Raw genomic sequence first — 19,434 nt, 5'->3', positions numbered from 1 at the left:
TTTTTGTTTTTTTTTGGCTAATACTATATAAGCTTGCTTTCTTGCATCATGTGCCTTTGCTAATGCTAATGAATGCTTCCCACTTAGAATTTGCTGTTGGTAACATCATCAGTTGGTCCCACTGACTAGAATTTAAAAACTGTCTGAGACCAGTGTAGTCACCTTTACAGAAGCAAAAAATCCTTCCCTTTACCCCTGATCACAATTATATCTTTAAGTAAATCTGTGATTACAGTCACCTAGTGGTTCCTTTATCTGCAGCAAATTCTTAATGCATGAATAATTGTTGCTGATACCCAGATCAAGAGTAATACACTCTCTGGTTGCCTCTCGAACATGCTGCTGAAGAAAACAATCATCCAATAAATCTAGAAAAGTCTTGCTAGTTTGCGAGTGACCAACCACAAGTTCCAGTCAATATCTGGGAAGTTAAAATCCCACATTACAACCCAATCTGATTTACTGGCCCATTCTATTTCTCTGTAGAATTGTTCTTTGTACTCATTAGAGTCATTAGGCCTATAACACATTCCTATTCTTATTTTTGCTTTTCCAGTGCTTATATCAACACCAGACTGACTCAAAATCCATTTAGGCCTAAACCATGAACAATATTTCTTAATGTTATGAAATGCCCAGTAGTTTCCATGATTATTCCTCGATTGCTTCCCACTTAGAATTTGATGTTGGTGACATCATTAGTTAGTCCCATTGTTCAGAATTCATAAACCGTCTGAGACCACTGTAGTCACCCTTCCTTTTACTCCTGATAGTAATTATATCTTTCAGTGAATCCCACATCAGTGAATTGTGATCACTGCCACCTAGTGATTCCTTTATCTGCAAATTCTTTATACACAAATCACTGCTGATAACCAGATCAAGAGTAGTACCCTCTCTCTCTCGTTGCCTCTTGAACATGCTGCTGCAGAAAACAACCATCCAATAAATGCACAAATGTCTTGCTAGTGTGCGATTTTTTTTTTTTTTTTTTTTTTATGAGAACCCCAAACACGAGAGGTATTATAACCTATAGTACTTAGTACCGTGCTTGGGTTGGAGGTTGAGAAGACGAAAGAAGATATTTGTTGATATTGGACTTGAACTTCTGTAGATTGTAATTTTCAGGAAATACATATGAAGGAAGGTTGTTCCAGAAAACGGCAGTTGAATGAATAAGTGAGGAAGATGAAAAGTTGGTTCTGTGGGTTTGAAGTTGGACAGTAAATGGATGTTGGCTGGTGGCGGCACGTGTTCGGACTGTTTTGAAACAGAGAGCGGGAATTATAGAAGCCAATTCAGAAGAACAGTGCCCATGGAAGTATCTGTAGAAGAGGCATGCAGCAGAAACAGTGCGTCTATGAGAAAGCGAGTGGAGAGACTCTGTTAGAGATCAATCATTAATTAACCTAACTGCCCTCTTCTGAATGGAATCAAGAAGCCTGAGAGAGGTTTTGGGGGCACCACCCCAGATGTGGGAACAATATTCCATGGCAGGGCGGATTTGCGATTTATACAGAGTGAGCAGCTGTTTGGGAGAAAAGTAAAGGCGAGCGCGAAAGAGAAAACCAAGTTTTTTAGATGCAGAGAAAGCAATATTTGTAATGTGCTTGTGCCAAGAGAGATTAGAAGTCAGGGAAATCCCCAAAAGAGATATATCATTTTGCCTAGAAATCGGAGTGTCACTAAAGATAAGCATAGGAGCAGAAGAATCCTTTTTGCGAGATATAAGACAAGATTGAGTTTTAGAAGGGTTGAAATCAACTAAGTTGTCTTTGCCCCACTGGAGAATTACCTGAAGATCGGCATTTAAGGAATTGGCAGCAGATTTTCGAGAACTTGAAGCTGATTGAGCTGGGCAAGGTTTCTCAAAATGGAAAGTTGAATGCAATGTGCTATCATCGGCAAAACTATGGATAGGATTTCCAGTCAATGGAAGGTCATTGATATACAAAAGGAAAAGAGTGGGGGAAAGAACTGAACCTTGGGGGACACCGGCATTAGTGGAGAAGTTAGAAGACAGAGAGCCATCTACCATCACCCTCAGTGAGCGATCAGAGAGAAAACTGGATAACCAATTACTAAAAACAGTTGGCAAACCATAAGATGGAAGCTTGTTTAGAAGACCTTTATGCCAAACATGATCAAAAGCCTTTGAGATGTCAAGAGCAACTACTTGTGTTTCACCGAACCTTTCCATTGAATTAGTCCATAAATGGGTAACATAAGCCAGAATATCACCAGTGGATCGACACTGACGGAATCCATACTGGCGATCGTTGATCAGACGGAAGGTTTCTAGGTAGTTTAAGAGTTGGCAGTTAATTCATTTCTCCATTACTTTAGAAAGAGTAGAATTAATTGCAATGGGACGATAATTGGATGGGAGGGATTTGTCACCCTTTTTAGGAACTGGCTGGATATGAGCAAATTTCCAAGCAGAAGGAAAAACACCTTTGGAATAAGAAAGTGAAAAAAAGGCGGCAAAGAATAGGAGTAAGTTGAGGAGCACAGGTTTTGAGAACAAGTGGAGAAATACCATCAGGACCTGGAACTTTCTTAGCATCAAGATTCATCAAAATCCTTCTGATATCATTTTGACGGAAGACCACAGGAGGCATTGAATGGAGCGTGTTAGGAATGGTGGGAGGTGTTTTACCAAGATCATTAATACATGAGCTCGAAGAAAAATGGGATGCTAGCAGGTCAGCTTTATCCTTGGCTGAAGTGACAACAGAACCATCTGGTTTAGACAGAGGTGGGAGCAGAGATGGGCAAAAGTTGCGGCCAATAGCTTTGGCAAGAGACCAGAATGCTCGGCTACCATTAGGGCAAGAAGCAAGTTTTCTACTCTTAGCCTGTTCAAACTCTAGTTTGGACTGATTAATAACTGCTTTACAATTGTTGCGAGCTTTGGTGTAGGCAGAAAATGAAACTGAAGAATTAGAAACAAGCCAATTACGATATGCAACGTTCTTCTCTTGGACAGCCTTAGCACATTTATTGGAAAACCAAGGTTTAGATAAAGGACGAGATTTTAAAGTGGAGTGTGGGATAAAGGATTCCATTCCTGCAAGAATAATTTCACTGACACAATCTGAGCAAACGTTGTCATCAGAAGTTTTGAAACAGTAATCAGACCAAGGAAAAGAAGAAAAGAAGTCGCGCAGGTCATCCCATTTTGCATTCTTGTAATGCCAAACAATACGAGGTTGGGAATAGGCATGAGATAAAGGTTCCATTGGTGAAGAGACAATCACCAAGTTGTGATCTGAAGTGCCTAAAGGACCTCTCACTTCAACCTTGTACTTAGAAGGGTTGTTTGTGAGAAAAAGATCAAGCGTATTGGCTGTATGATTAGGATTGTCCGGTATTCTTGTAGGTAAACGAACAATCTGTGCTAGCTCATTAGTAATTGCAAAAGCCTCAGCATCTCGACCTGCTGGGTCGGTGTGACTAGAAAACGGAAGCCAGCTGGAGTTGTGAACGTTAAAATCACCAAGGAAAATTACCTCACTGTTAGGAAAGTTGGACTGGAGAAAGTCAAGTTGCAAAGAGAGGAAGTCAAAGAGCTCCAAGTGATTAGTGGAGTTGGGAGAACGGTAGAGACAACAGATGAATTTTACACAATGAGGTAGAGAGATTTTAAGCCAGAGAAGATCAAAGAGAGGAGATTCCAAATTTCCAAGTCTCTGACAGGGAATATCAGAACGGACATATGCACAAGTACCACCTTTGAGGCGAAAGGAATCATACAGCAAATAATTTCGACATCTGAGATGAGCAGTAGTTGAATCAACTGATAACTGAGATTCAGTCAGAAAAAGTACATGGGGTTTGGAAGACTGAAAGTGGAAATGGACATCGTTAAGATTAGAATTGAGACCACGTATATTTGTGAAATGAATTAGGAAGTCCTTGGGAGGTTTAGATCTTTTCGCAGATAAGCTTGCTCTATTATTTTGACAATTCATGGTGTATTCAATAGTAAGAAAATGTGGGTGGGACATGCTGTATGAAGTAATGAAATTTTTGGATATGGCGTACATGTGGTAAGAATATACCCAGATCCTTGACATAACGTGGCCTCGACAATGCTCCCCGCATACACACTACTTGGACTCCCTCCATTCACTATCTGGCAGAGTAGAGGCAGCAAGATTATACACTAGCTGATCCGGAAGCTTCCTAGAGAGTTACCAATAGGTTCAGTCCGGTGTACTAACTAGCGGCCGGCCTGCAAACGCCGTTTTAGAGCTGTACCCTCGAAATGTAAGGAATATTGGATCTCGCCACGACGTTCATCATAACCTCAAAAGTCATCAATCATACTGCATGATGGAAGAGATAGGGAAGGGTTGGCCGGAACTTAGCTCTAGAGACTAAACATGGGTTCCACCACTTCAAGCCTCCAATAAGCAAAGTGGTGGTATTTCACCGGTTGATGAGAGTCATCTACCACCTAGTACTGCCTGGTAACATAGAGGGGTGGCGTTCCTCCATGTGGTGTGGGCGCCACACCTCGACCCCTGCTTACGTTGGTTCACACCTGGGTGGTCACCCACCATGTACTTGTGCATGAATGTTATACCCAGGATTACTAACAGTCCCACCATCGTGAAGGTGCAAGCAGAGGATTTGGCTGTCATAGACCGTCCGGACTTCGCCGAAATTGGGTCCACTTTGACTTGAGTGACACCCGAATATCAGTTCCATCAGCGTTTTAGACTCCCAGGTAGCAAGAACAGCTTGTCTGGCATATCTGAGAGAATGTCTGTGACAACGTCAAGGATTGACCAACCCACAAGTTCCAGTCAATACCTTGTAGTTAAAATCCCCCATTAGAAGACATTCTGATTTACTGCCCCACTCTATTTCTCTGTACAGTAATTGGTTGTACTCATTACAGTTATTAGGCCTATAACGCACTCCTACTCCCATTTTTGCTTATGTCTATCTATGTCAACTGGATGCACTTCCTTAGATTTTATGTTTTTCTTAACAGCATAACCCCTCCTCTCTTCCTATCCTGTCTACCATTTCTGTACACATTGTACTCCCCAAATTCCAATTCTGCATTCCTAATATCTGTGTGACACTACGTCTCTGATATAACAACAATATCTGTCTCAGATGTTTTCACCAACACTACAAATTCATCAAATTTATTTACTATACTTCTAGCATTGGTGTACATGCAAGTATACATCCACCTATTCTTATTCTTAGCTACCCTATCTCAAGCCCTTGGATTCTATACAAAACATGGCAGTCAAGTTAATTAATGACCCATCTCACACGAATTCTCCCAACTCTCTGTGTCATAGACATTCAGATTCTGCTGCATATCTTTTCCACAGCTACATACATGGGTACTGTTCTTCCAAGCTGACATCTGTAATCCCCCATTATCTTCCAAACCAGTTCACATGTACCATAACCAGTCAGCATCCAATTGCTGTCCAACTCCAAACTCACAAAGCCAACTTTTTCTCTTCTTCATTTATCCCTTTTATGTCTGTTCTTTGGAACAACCTTCCTTTACATATATTTTCACAGAATTACAGTCCATTCAAGTCTACAGGTGTAAATTCAAGTCTACTGCTCTTTCAGCCTTCAACTCATGCACAGCACTTAGTATCAGGGGTTCCTTTTGTCCCTTGTTTCAACATTAAAAAAAAAATTAAAAAAACAAATTCTCTTTCATTCGCTGTCCCACAATGAAAGATAATACAGGCATCAGTTGTACAATTAATATATTCCTAGAAATCACTGCAGCAAAAACATTCATCTCAAAAACTGACTACTGAACTTTTCTTTGCCAATGTAATTCAAATTAATGTTTTATAACCATTTTAAAGAGGAATTGAATTAGAGGTTTAATTATTTTTAAATGAAATGTGATTTAAATTAAATTATGACATATAAAATTAGCACATTATATACATTCTATATATATTTAATTGTATTTAATTATAATAGCAGAAATCCATTTATATGTGGGAATAGTGACACAGTCACACATGTTTAACAGCACACAACAAAAATAGGATCAAATTACTGTACGCTTGTGTGCGTGCGCATACACATGCATGAATGCACCAAGATGGCAAAAATACAAGTTATGTCTGAACATGCACAATGAGGTCTACACAGTAGATTGCTGACTGATCATGTGTGAATCACACAGAACTAACAGGGTTTTTATTATTTTTTAATGTTGGTTATATGCATTTTCCTTTAAATGCATATAACAGTCCCTGTTAGATGTTGAATGCAGTAGATGAACAGAAATTATTAGTGTTGCAAAAAATTACTGCAACAAACAATGATGGATATATAAACACCATCCACCTACACAATTGTAATAGTTCAAGTAGTTCCTTTTAAAATGATTCAGACAGCCTGTGCAGTTATAGACATACCTCGGTGCTTGCGCATTAAATAAAAATGCATAACATAACTCAAAAATTGTTCCAAACAGCAAATCACATATAAATGAAAATGTATCAAATTATATGTACATATTATAAAGCATAAAACTCACATAAAAAACCTGGAAATGTTAAAATTTTTGGGTTATATTTTAAAATAGGTATTGTGCTAATTCACAGCAAAAGAAATTGTCAGCATATTCTACTCGAGAACTGCTTGTGAAAAGAAACACAGTATATTTTTCTTTGTTTGTTATTATATTTAAAAAAAAAACTAACTTATAAAATCATTTAAACTCTTGATTTCTGGTAATCATCTTGATATATAATGGATAAGAGAAAAAAAAAAAAAAAAAAAAACTCTGACTGTATAAACAAATATAAAAAAATGGATATGAAGTAAGTCCAAGCTCCACAGATGACAGAAGATTTCTCAGTAAGCTTTCTGGTAATTTGCATATTTTAACTGGATAGATCTCACAGACAAGAGTAATCAGCTTAAAATACTGTAAGCAGAGACTTGGAAACTGAAAGAAAAAAAAAAAAGAAAAAAAAAATTTTAACAAGAAAAATTTATATTTACAAAGGAGACCATCCTAAAATAGAGTAAATTGCAGTGATTATGAAAAAGAAAAATATTTTCTACTAAATACTATAACTTAAAAATTATTACTTTTCAACTATCAGTTTTTTAAAACTTAAAAAATATATATAAGTAATAAGTAACAAGTACTGCTAATCTACAATCGTCTCACCTTGCACTATACTTAAAAAAGTGCTGACTGCTGCAGTGAATGACATTCCTTTCATAATGTGACACAATTATACCCAGGGTCCTGAGCTGGATATCATCATTTCTTTCTTTCTTTCTTTCTTGGTGATTCCTTTCCTCTCTCTCTCTCTCTCTCTCTCTCTCTCTCTCTCTCAAGGTAACTCAGGAATTTTTTTTCGCTGGTGCAGCATAAACCTCAGGCTTCCTTGCACCATATGACTAATAATAATAATAATACTTGATGCAGGTCCTTCAGCATTCAGGATGTATTGCATGATGAACATTAAACAGTAACATTCATGACAAGTTCTAAGTAATTTTGATTTTACACAATATCATTTTTTTAATAAATATAATACAATGCCTTCAGTTTTATAAAGACAATTAACTTTACCTAGAAATTAATTTCCTTTATAAAACTCAAGGCAACTATTCCTGAGGATTAATTCATCAATGACACTTGTCTATGTAGAAGGGTGCAGAGGAATTTGCATATTTCTATCAATACCGTGCTGAAGTACGGCATATAGGATAAGTGATTTGATATTAGAAAGGAAAGCCTAACAGATTTTTTTTTTTTTTTTTTTTTGATTTGGTAGTTGTTGGCGCATCGGCTTCTGTGGCCATATTGCACCTCCCAAGGTTTTTGCAGTACTTTGATCCAAGCCCGAGGCGGGAATCGAACCCGCGACCTTTGGGTTGCCGGGCAGGTACTTTACCCACTCGGCTAGCCCGGTCGGCTAAGCCTAACAGAAAAACATCTTGAAAGTGTTAAGGTCCCAGGTAGTAATTGTATTTACCTAGTCATATTGGCAGCTATGAAGGAGAACGTCAAACCACCAGGGTTAATAATATTATCCATGAGATGATCTGACTCTTAGATGATTTGATTCATTCAACCATGACCTCTTTTACATTCTAAAAATGGAACCCATGGTCAAATGTGAACTACAGGTACATTTTGAGGGGATGTGATCCTAAAAGGATCACAACATGGCTTTGTAAATGAAAATTCTTGCTTATCCGATCTGATTACTATGGTGTGGTCAAATAGGAGTTTGGATGAACGATACAATTTTTACATTATATATACTTAAGAGTTTAGAAAAAGCAACTGATACAGCTCCATCCCTTTACTTTTAAAAACTGGCTCCTATACTCATAGTCCTGTACTATCTGGATCAGGAGTAATGATCAGGTTTAGAATATTCTTTTCCAATTATACAAACTGTTACTTAGATCAGCACATTAAGGAAAGTTTCTTTAATGTGATGTTTTAAGTAACAATTGTATAATTGATTTAAAAATTGTCCCTCATGGTGAGTTGCCCTCCCACTTTCTCTGGTTAGTAATAGGCAAATGGAATTCACACATAAGAAGGTTCACATTTGCTCACTCATCCCATCTGCATATATAGTATCTTGTCATACACTTCACAATATTCACACAAAGAGAGCACTGCAAGTGACTCGTCATATTAGTCACCATATTCTTCAAAGGAAGGGAAATGACAACCAACCTCACACTACATATTCATAGGACAAATGCTTTATTTGTCATGTAGAAGCTGTTTTGCAAAGATGGCAATTTTTTTTGCATATTTTAGTTTTTCTTGGCAAGTAAACCAAGAAAACCATATATTGCACACTTTTTTAAAAAACAATTCTAAATTACATGAAAAAATTTAATAAATCTGGGCCCGTACAAATGTTAGTAAACCTTCCTTAAGACGTTCACTGGCCAAACACAAACTTGCATCAAAACTGCAATTTTTTTTCCACAACACAAATATGTGTCCATTGAATTGCAGTCAATAAATGAGCACTGTAAAAGGAAAGCCACATGATATGAACAACTGAGCGATACTGGCACACTGACTAAACCATGGACTATTGCATTACAGCTGAGATTTCGCTTAGTGCCAATTATGCTGTCCAGAGAGCATTATTAAAACTGTATATAATTTGTTCGTAGTATCATATGTTCTTTGCTTATGTTGAAGTTATTTTATCTAGTTTATCATTTTTTATTTGCTTATGTCAAAGTAATTTTATTTAGTTTAGTATTTTCCACAAGAAGAAAGGGTAATATTTTTGAAGAATATGCTTGCTGAATTTGAATTCTTTATTTTGTGAAGAACAAAACATCAGCCTTAGGAGGTGTCTAACTGATAAAATTTAGTGTAAAAAGTATTTTCCTATACAATTTTACCCTAAAGGGTTGTTATAATGGATTCATAGCCTGGGACATCAGGATTTGAGCCGACCGGGCTAGCCGAGTGGGTAAAGTACCTGCCCGACAACCCAAAGGTCGCGGGTTCGATTCCCGCCTCGGGCTTGGATCAAAGTACTGCAAAAACCTTGGGAGGTGCAATATGGCCACAGAAGCCGATGCGCCAACAACTACCAAATCAAAAAAAAAAAAAAAAAAAATCAGGATTTGAAAAGAAACAGAGAGAGACAGTATGCCGAAGCTGATGAAATCATTGAATTCTGTTCAAGTGATGCAGATTCTGAATCTCTTTCAAATGCATCTGTTGATATTAGAATGCTATAACAACAGAAGCCAGGCGTTACTTCGAGTCACGATTCTTCACAGATGAAATCCATTTACTAAACAGCACTGCCTACTTGTCCCAGCAACTCAAAAAAAGTGCTCTACAGAGGTGCCTCAAAGCAGAAATAAAGGATTAAATGGCAAAACAAATATCTGATGTATACGTTGAACTACTGCAAAAATGTACATGCCTATCTTTTAAAAGACTGACTGTTTTGTGGGATTTCTTTCTGTATGTTTGATAGTCTTCTTTTTTCCTGAGTCATAGACGTTGTCAAATCCAGTTGCATATCATCAACGTTGCAATAGCACTCAATGGTATTCAACTGGATTTGACAATGTCTATGACTCAGGAAAAAAGAAGACGGAGAACCATTTTTGTGTCTAAACGGCAGACAGACTGTACCTCTGCTAATGTTGGTGGTGTGACCAGTGAGTTTCTCTCGACAGTTAAGGAAATTGTTAAAAAGGATTTACTTTGGTTTGCTCCAGGCCTTCAAGCTACCTTTCTTTTAACAGGACATGGTAACCTCAACAGTAAAGTTTTTAAGTTGGGCCTTTCAACTACAACCTTGTGTCTTTGTGGTTCTGATGAAACAGTAGATCATATTATTCAAGATCGCCATTATTACCATAATCTACAGCAGCGTTTACAAACTTTTTTTAGTCACAGAACACTTTTCATCTCACAACATATTCATGGAACACTCACGAAACACAAGTTTAGCAGGAGCCAAAGAACTGTTTGCAAATAGAGTATTTTATTACATATGACACACTGTGCATCACGAGCACTTTATTTCCAACACATGTAAAGCTGAAATTCAAATAACTGTCGTCATACTTTCGTTTTGGTCTTTTATTAGTTGTTTCCTGTTTTCACTTCAGATTTTTGGGGAACAAAAGGCTGCGATTGATCATTCTCACTTTGAAGTGTGACAATACCATGTTCATTTTCATTGACCACAGTTTCACTACTGAAAGTACCTTGCTTCTCGTTTTAAAGCTCCTTTTTTCAACCACAAATCCATGGTCACATATTCTAATAATAATATTTCAAAATATCAATAATTATCAAAAAAAAATTATACAAGAAAGTTAGTTTAGTTATGATATTGGTTGGCTTCCTCCTCTCCTTCAACCTGTGTGCTCCAGGCGAAACCACATGCGAATGTCATACTAGATCACCACATTGCTACTTTTCTGTAGGTGCCATTACCTCAACGCATACTTCTCTATGCAAAGCCCGCCAAAATAAAGTGTTCTACAGTCTATTTGATTATTAATCTATGTCAGTATAATAATAACCGAAAAAAATTATGGTAAATATTATAATGATACAAAAGTTGTGTATGCTACAGATATGCAAAATTTATTTATTATTATTTTTTTAATTATTAATTACGATTTTTCACGGAACACTAGTGTTCCGCAAAACACAGTTTGAGAAACGCTGATCTATGACATGAATTGGACAAAGCTCTAAATAACTTCACCAGGAATAATAAACCAGAATTAATATTAACAAAGGATATTTTCATTCACTTCAAATTGTTCTCTATACATGCCTTCAAGAGAAAAAAGGAACTTTGAGCCTTAATTCCTGCCCAGTAAGTTCCAGTAGGTACCTCTTCTGTGATAGAATTAGTGCTAAATTCTGTTTAATTTTGAGTAATAATTGTTTAGGATATCACTACATCCTGAGCTCCTTTCTTTGAACTTTGCATATATTGGAAGTCATTGGGACACTTGCTTGGGATTATATCTGGCTGGTGATTGTGTATTCCTCACAAAGAATGTAAATAAATGTAAACTATGCAGACCTCACTCTTGGAAGTTAACTGGGTGATTTAAATATTTTAAAAAAATTGCTTCTATGTCACTGTTGATGTGTCTACCCTGGTCACAATGAACTTTCACTTATGAAGACATTGGGAACATATTAACTGACTTTTAATCCATCAGCATGTTAGTCATAATAACCCTACCTTGAAGTCATGATAACCCTACCATGTTAGTCATGATAACCCTACAGTGAAGTGGTATCTTACTTGGAAAATTCAAGTTAGTTATAAGCATTGATTACTTTCAAGGTATCTTATTAATTATACACATTTGCAAGTGGATTTGCTCTCATATGTCTTTGGAACATCTCCTCTTGGCGAATTTTCATCCTGGAAGATGTTAGGAGAAATTTATTTCTTGTGTATATATGTTCTATGAATATATGGCTTTGGGGTCTATGTCTGAGTGAATTTTTCACCTTGGAAGATGTTTGAAGGGTATCTGGTGTTATCTCAGCATGATGGTTTGCTTTTTTTTTTTTTTTTATGTGAACCCCAAACACGAGAGGTATTAGAACCTATAGTACTTAGGTTGTTAGGACGTTCAGAAGACGAAAGAAGATATTTGTTGACATTGGACTTGAACTTCTGTACATTGTTATTTTCAGGAAATACCTATGAAGGAAGGCTGTTCCAGAAAACGGCAGTTGAATGAATAACTGAGGAAGATGAAAAGTTGGTTCTGTGGGTTTGAAGTTGGACAGTAAATGGATGTTGGCTGGTGGCGGCACGTGTTTGGACTGTTTTGAAAGAGAGAGCAGGAATTATAGAAGCCAATTCAGAAGAACAGTGCCCATGGAAGTATCTGTAGAAGAGGCATGCAGCAGAAACAGTACATCTATGAGAAAGCGAGTGGAGAGACTCTGTTAGAGATCAATCATTAATTAACATAACTGCCCTCTTCTCAATGGAATCAAGAAGCCTGAGAGAGGTTTTGGGGGCACCATCCCAGATGTGGGAACAATATTCCATGGCAGGGCGGATTTGCGATTTATACAGAGTGAGCAGCTGTTTGGAAGAAAAGTAGCTGCAATTCTGCCCAGACACGATACGAGGGAGTATATGATGAGAGCCCTGTTAATCAATTCGGCCCTGGAAAGACTGCAAGGCTCAAGGGGTAGAATTTTTTTCAGCCTGGTCTGTACTTGTTAACAGGAGAGACTGCTTCTACAGGGATGGGATACACTTAAATAGAATGGGTGCAAGAATGTTTGCTGATGCTATCGAGGCAGTGTTAGGTTGGTCGGAAAATTGCTTGATTGCCGGGATACAAGGACTAATAGATTAACAGTAGCCACTGGCAGAGGTGAAAGTGATTCTTGCAGTGCTTCTACTGGAATGAGAAGCAGCTTGGAAAATAAGATGCAGGATATTTCAGAGACTGCTGGGAGTCATTGGGGTACAAGTAAACACATGGGTTGTGTTAGGGTAGCTAAGAAAAAGAACAGGTGCATGTATACTTGCGTGTACACCAATGTTAGGAGTTTGGTAAATAAATTTGATGAATTTGAGGTATTGCTCAAAGCATCAAAGGCGGATATTGTTGGGATATCAGAGACATGGTGTCACACAAATATAAGGAATGCAGAACTGGAATTTGGGGAGTACAACGTCTACAGAAAGGATAGGAAGGGAGGAGGGGTCATGCTATTAGTTAAGAAACACATAAAATCCAAGGAAGTGAAGCCAGTCGACATCGCTGGGCAGTGCAGTGTCGAGTCAGTTTGGTGTGACATAAGCATTGGGAGATCAAAATTGAGAGAAGGAGTGTGCTACGGGCCTAATGACTCTGATGAGTATAATAAGAAACTGTACAGGGAAATAGAGTGGGCCAGTAAATCAGAGAGTCTTATAATGGGGGATTTTAATTTCCCAGATATTGACTGAAATTTGTGGGTTGGTCACTCACACACTAGCAAGGCTTTTGTGGATTTATTGGATGATTGTTTTCTAAATCAGCATGTTTGGGAGGCAACTAGAGGGAGCAATACTCTTGATTTGATTATCAGTAGTGATTCTTCATGCACTAAGAATCTGCGGATACAGGAACCACTACGTGCTAGTGATCACAGTGTGCTGAAGTGGGATTTACTCAAGGAGGTAACTACCATCAAGGGTAAAGGGAAGGGTTATTGCTTTCGTAAAGGCGACTACGATGGTCTGAGACAGTATTTAAATTCTATACAGTGGGACCAACTGATGATGTTATCAACAGCAAACTCAAAATGGGAAGCGTTCAAAGAACTTATCTTGGAACCTACTAGACTTTACATACCAACTAAGAAATATTGTTCAAGGTTCAGGCCTAAATGGATGTCAGATGAACTAATGAGACATATGGCAGAGAAGAAAAATGCATGGGATATATATAAATTAACATGTGACACACAAGCCTATGATAGATATAAGTTTATTTGTAACCAAGTTACAAAGGAGGTTAGGCAGGCGAAGGCAGATTATGAGAAATCTTTGGCAAGGGATGCAAAGAAAAACAGCAAGGAGTTCTTTACTTATGTAAACTCTAGAAGGAAGAGGATGAATCAGATTGGTCCACTTGATATCGATGGTTCAACTGTTCATGATACTGCTCAGGTAGCTAACAAACTAAATCAATATTTTTCATCTACATTCACACATGAGGAGTTATTCAGGAAGGGGAATGCCATAGCTGAAGTAAACACTGGCAGTGAGCTAGATGATCTTGTAATAATTGAGAGTAAAGTATAGGAGAAATTGTTGAAGATAAATACAAGAAAGGCACCTGGTGTGGATGGGATCTATCCATTTATATTAAAGGAGGCAGGAAAGGAAGTAAGCAATCCGTTAACCATAATTATGAGAGCTTCCTTGGACTCATGGGAGGTACCCACAGACTGGAGATGTGCAAATGTAACCCCAATTCACAAAGGAGGATCAAAGGCTGACACAAGTAATTATAAACCTGTGAGTTTAACTTCTGTTCCAGGAAAATTAATGGAAGCACTGGTTAAAGAAGCACTGCAGGATCATCTTGACAAGAATTCAGTTATAGCTCAGACTCAGCATGGTTTTGTTAAGGGAAGGTCTTGCCTGACCAATCTGATTGGATACTATGATGTAGTCACAAAACAATTGGATGCAGGGAATAACTTTGATATTATATATTTGGATCTTAGAAAGGCTTTTGATAATGTTGCACATGGAAGACTGCTGCACAAATTGGAGCAGTGTAGCATTGGTGGCAAATTGTTGCTATGGATAAAGGGATGGTTGAGTGGCAGAAGACAAAGTGTGGTAATTAATGGACACTGCTCATTGTGGACTAATGTTATTAGTGGAGTCCCTCAGGGTTCAGTGTTGGGTCCATTGTTGTTTTCTGTATTTATAAATAATACTGATGATGGTATATCAAGCTTAATGTCCAAGTTTGCAGATGATACAAAGGTTGGCAGGGTTGTTAAGGACACTACTGATGCTATGCTGCTGCTGCAACAGGATCTGGAAAAGTTGAGCAGATGGGCTGAGAGGTGGCAAATGAAGTTTAACATTGACAAATGTAAAGTATTACATATGGGAAACAGCAACCCCAGAGCAATGTATCAACTCTGTGGTACTACACTGACAGTGGTAGAGAATAAAAAGGACCTGGGGGTAATTGTGCAGGCAGATATGAAGTTCTCTGAGCAGTGCAGACGGGCTGCAAGAGTAGTTCATGGTGTCTTGTCAATGATATACAGGAATTTTTCTAGCAGGGATAAGGAGGTGATTATTCCCTTGTATAAGGCAATGGTCAGGCCACACCTTGAGTACTGTATACAGGTCTGGAGGCCTCATTTCAAGAAAGATGTAGAGCTGCTGGAACGAGTAAAGAGAAGGACAACAAGGTTAGTGAACGGAACGAAGGGTTGCTCTTACGAAGAAAGGCTTAAGTTTTGCAAATTACACTATCTAGAAACTAGGCACCAGCGAGAGATCTGATAGAGGTGTACAAAGCCTTGAATGGTTTCAGCATGCTCAATGGTGATGGAATACTGCCTCTTGCTCAGAATAATCACCTGAGAGGGCATAAACTCAAATTGAGGAAAGACAGATGTATGATAGATGTGCAGAAATTTGCCTTTAGCCAGTGGGTAGTTGGTGGAACAGACTTCCATCCCTTGTTGTGGAAGGTGATAGCCTAAATAAATTTAAGGCTCAGCTGGATGACAGGTATTTTGAACGAACGGAGGGGTGAAGTGGAAGGTGTTTTTTTTTTTTTTTTTTTGGCTGATGCTGCATAAGCTTGCTTTCTTGCATCATATGCCTCTACTAATGCTAACGCCGAGAGCGAAAGAGAAAACCAAGTTTTTTAGATGCAGAGGAAGCAATATTTGTAATGTGCTTGTGCCAAGAGAGATTAGAAGTCAGGGTAATCCCCAAAAGATATATATCATTTTGCCTAGAAATCAGAGTGTCACTAAAGATAAGCATAGGAGCAGAAGAATCCTTTTTGCAAGATATAAGACAAGACGGAGTTTTAGAAGGGTTGAAATCAACTAAGTTGTCTTTGCCCCACTAGAGAATTACCTGAAGATCAGCATTTAAGGAATTGGTAGCAGATTTTCGAGAAGTTGAAGCTGATTGAGCAGGACAAGGTTTCTCAAAATGGAAAGTGGAATGCAGTGTGCTATCATCGGCAAAACTATGGATAGGATTTCCAGTCAATGGAAGAAGGTCATTAATATACAAGAGGAAAAGAGTGGGGGGAAAGAACTGAACCTTGGGGGACACCGGCATTAGTGGAGAAGTTAGAAGACAGAGAGCCATCTACCGTCACCCTCAGTGAGCAATCAGAGAGAAAACTGGATAACCAATTACTAAAAACAGTTGGCAAACCATAAGATGGAAGCTTGTTTAGAAGACCTTTATGCCAAACATGATCAAAAGCCTTTGAGATGTCAAGAGCAACTACTTGTGTTTCACCGAACCTTTCCATTGAATTAGTCCATAAATGGGTAACATAAACCAGAATATCACCAGTGGACCGACACTGACGGAATCCATACTGGCGATCGTTGATCAGAAGGAAGGTTTCTAGGTAGTTTAAAAGTTGGCGGTTAATTGATTTCTCCATTATTTTAGAAAGAGTAGAGGTAATTGCAATGGGACGATAATTGGATGGTAGGGATTTGTCACCCTTTTTAGGAACTGGCTGGATATGAGCAAATTTCCAAGCAGAGTGAAAAAAACACCTTTGGAATAAGAGTGAGATAAGGTGGCAAAGAATAGGAGTAAGTTCAGGAGCACAGGTTTTGAGGACAAGTGGAGAAATACCATCAGGACCTGGAGCTTTCTTAACATCAAGATTAATCAAAATCCTTCTGATATCCTTTTGACGGAAGACCACAGGAGGCATTGAATGGAGCGTGTTGGGAATGGTGGGAGGTGTTTTACCAAGATCATTAATACATGAGCTGGTGATGGAATCTTCAGAATAGTTTTTTGTATCTATTCTGTGTTGAAATGTGATTGTGTTAGTAGTTTTCTCAGAGTGTAAATATCTGTTAGCAACAATATCTGTTGGTTTTAAATAGAAAGGGTGCAAGAATATTTGCTGATGCTATCGAGGCAGTGTTAGGTGGGTCGGAAAACTGCTAGCTTGGGGGGAGACAAAGACCAATAGATTGACAGTAGCCACTGGCAGAGGTGAAAGAGATTCTTGCACTGCTTCTATTAGAATGAGCAGAAGCCTGAAAAACAAGATGCATGGTATTTCAGAGACTGCTGGGAGCCATTGCGGTACAAGTAAACACATGGGTTGTGTTAGGGTAGCTAAGAATAGAAACAGGTGCAGGTATACTTGCGTGTACACCAATGCTAGGAGTTTAGTAAATAAATTTGATGAATTTGAGGTATTGCTCAAAACATCAAAGGCAGATATTGTTGGGATATCAGAGACGTGGTGTCACACAGATATAAGGGATGCAGAAATGCAATTTGGGGAGTACAACGTCTACAGAAAGGATAGACAGGATAGGAAGAGGGGAGGGGTTATGCTATTAGTTAAGAAACACATAAAAACCAAGGAAGTGAAGCCAGTCGACATCGCTGGACAGTGCAGTGTTGAGTCAGTTTGGTGTGACATAAGCATTGGGAGATCAAAATTGAGAGTAGGAGTGTGCTATAGGCCTAATGACTATGATGAATATAATAAGGAACTGTACAGGGAAATAGAGTGGGCCGGTAAATCAGAGAGTCTTATAATGGGAGATTTTAATTTCCCAGATATTGACTGGAATTTGGGGGCTGGTTACTCACACACTAGCAGGGCTTTTGTGGATTTATTGGATGATTGTTTTCTACATCAGCATGTTCGGGAGGCAACTAGAGGGAGTAATACTCTTGATTTGATTATCAGCAGTGATTCTTCATGCATTAAGAATCTGCAGATAAATGAACCACTAGGTGGCAGTGATCACAGTGTGCTGAAGTGGGATTTACTGAAAGAGGTAACTACCATTAGGGGTAAAGGGAAGGGTTATTGCTTCCGTAAAGGCGACTACGATGGACTGAGACAGTATTTAAATTCTATACAGTGGGACCAACTGATGATGTTACCAACAGCAAATTCAAAATGGGAAGCATTCAAAGAACTTATCTTGGAAGCTACTAGGCTTTACATACCAACTAAGAAATATTGTTCAAGGATTAGGCCAAAATGGATGTCAGATGAAACTAATGAGGCATATGGCAGAGAAGAAAAATGCATGGGATACTTACAAATTAACACATGACACAGAAGCCTATGATAGATACAAGTTGATATGCAACCAAGTTACAAAGGAGGTTAGGCAGGCGAAGGCAGATTACGAGAAAATCCTTGGCAAGGGATGCAAAGAAAAAACAGCAAAGAGTTGTTCTTTACTTATGTAAAACTCTAGAAGGAAGGGGATGAATCAGATTGGTCCACTTGATATTGATGGGTCAACTGTTGAAGATCCTGCTCAGGTAGCTAACAAATTAAATGAATATTTTGCATCGACATTCACACATGAGGAGTTATTCAGCAAGGGGAATGCCAGAGGTGTATTCAACTCTAGCAGTAAGCTACAGAATCTTGAAATAACTGGGAGTAAAGTGGAGGAGAAACTGTTGAAGATAAACACAAGAAAGGCACCCGGGGTGGATGGGATCTATCCAGTTATATTAAAGGAGGCAGCAAAGGAAGTAAGCAAAACCCTTAGCCATAATTATGAGAGCTTCCTTGGACTCAGGGGAGGTACCCATAGACTGGAAATGTGCAAATGTGACCCCAATTCACAAAGGAGGATCAAAGGCTGACACAAGTAATTATAGACCTGTGAGCTTAACTTCTGTTCCAGGAAAATTAATGGAGGCACTGGTTAAAGAAGCACTGCAGGATCATTTAGACAAGACTTCAGTTATAGCTCAGACACAGCATGGTTTTGTTAAGGGGAAGTCTTGCCTGACCAACTTGATTGGATACTATGATGCAGTCACAAAAGAACTGGATGCAGGGAATAACTTTGATATTATATACTTGGATCTTAGAAAGGCTTTTGATACTGTTGCACATGGAAGACTGCTACACAAATTGGAGCAGTGTGACATTGGAGGCAAATTGCTGCTATGGATAAAGGGGTGGTTGAGGGGGAGAAGACAGAGAGTGGTAATCAATGGACACTGCTCATCGTGGACTAATGTTATTAGTGGAGTCCCTCAGGGCTCAGTGTTGGGTCCATTATTGTTTTCTGTATTTATAAATGATATTGATGATGGTATATCAAGCTTAATGTCCAAGTTTGCAGATGATACAAAGGTTGGCAGGGTTGTCAAGGACACTACTGAC

At 38.5% G+C, this 19,434-nt stretch overlaps 1 protein-coding gene across 1 annotated transcript in view; it reads right to left on the bottom strand.

The window, feature by feature from the left end:
• The window catches only part of LOC150091450 (exportin-4-like), a 748,459-nt gene that overhangs the window by 47,449 nt on the left and 681,576 nt on the right, over positions 1 to 19,434 (bottom strand). Inside the window, exon 21 of the mRNA XM_090383995.1 lies at positions 6,825 to 6,961. Within this exon, the coding sequence (XP_090240121.1) occupies positions 6,825 to 6,961 (137 nt within the window). The remainder of the gene's footprint in view (positions 1 to 6,824; positions 6,962 to 19,434) is intronic.

Source organism: Mastigoproctus giganteus, chromosome 1 (assembly GCF_048544385.1).
Source record: "Mastigoproctus giganteus isolate SK-2022 chromosome 1, ASM4854438v1, whole genome shotgun sequence".
NCBI classification, from domain to species: Eukaryota; Metazoa; Arthropoda; class Arachnida; order Uropygi; family Thelyphonidae; genus Mastigoproctus; species Mastigoproctus giganteus.
The sequence above is the reverse complement of the archived record's forward strand: the minus strand, read 5'-3'. Positions and strand labels throughout refer to the sequence as shown.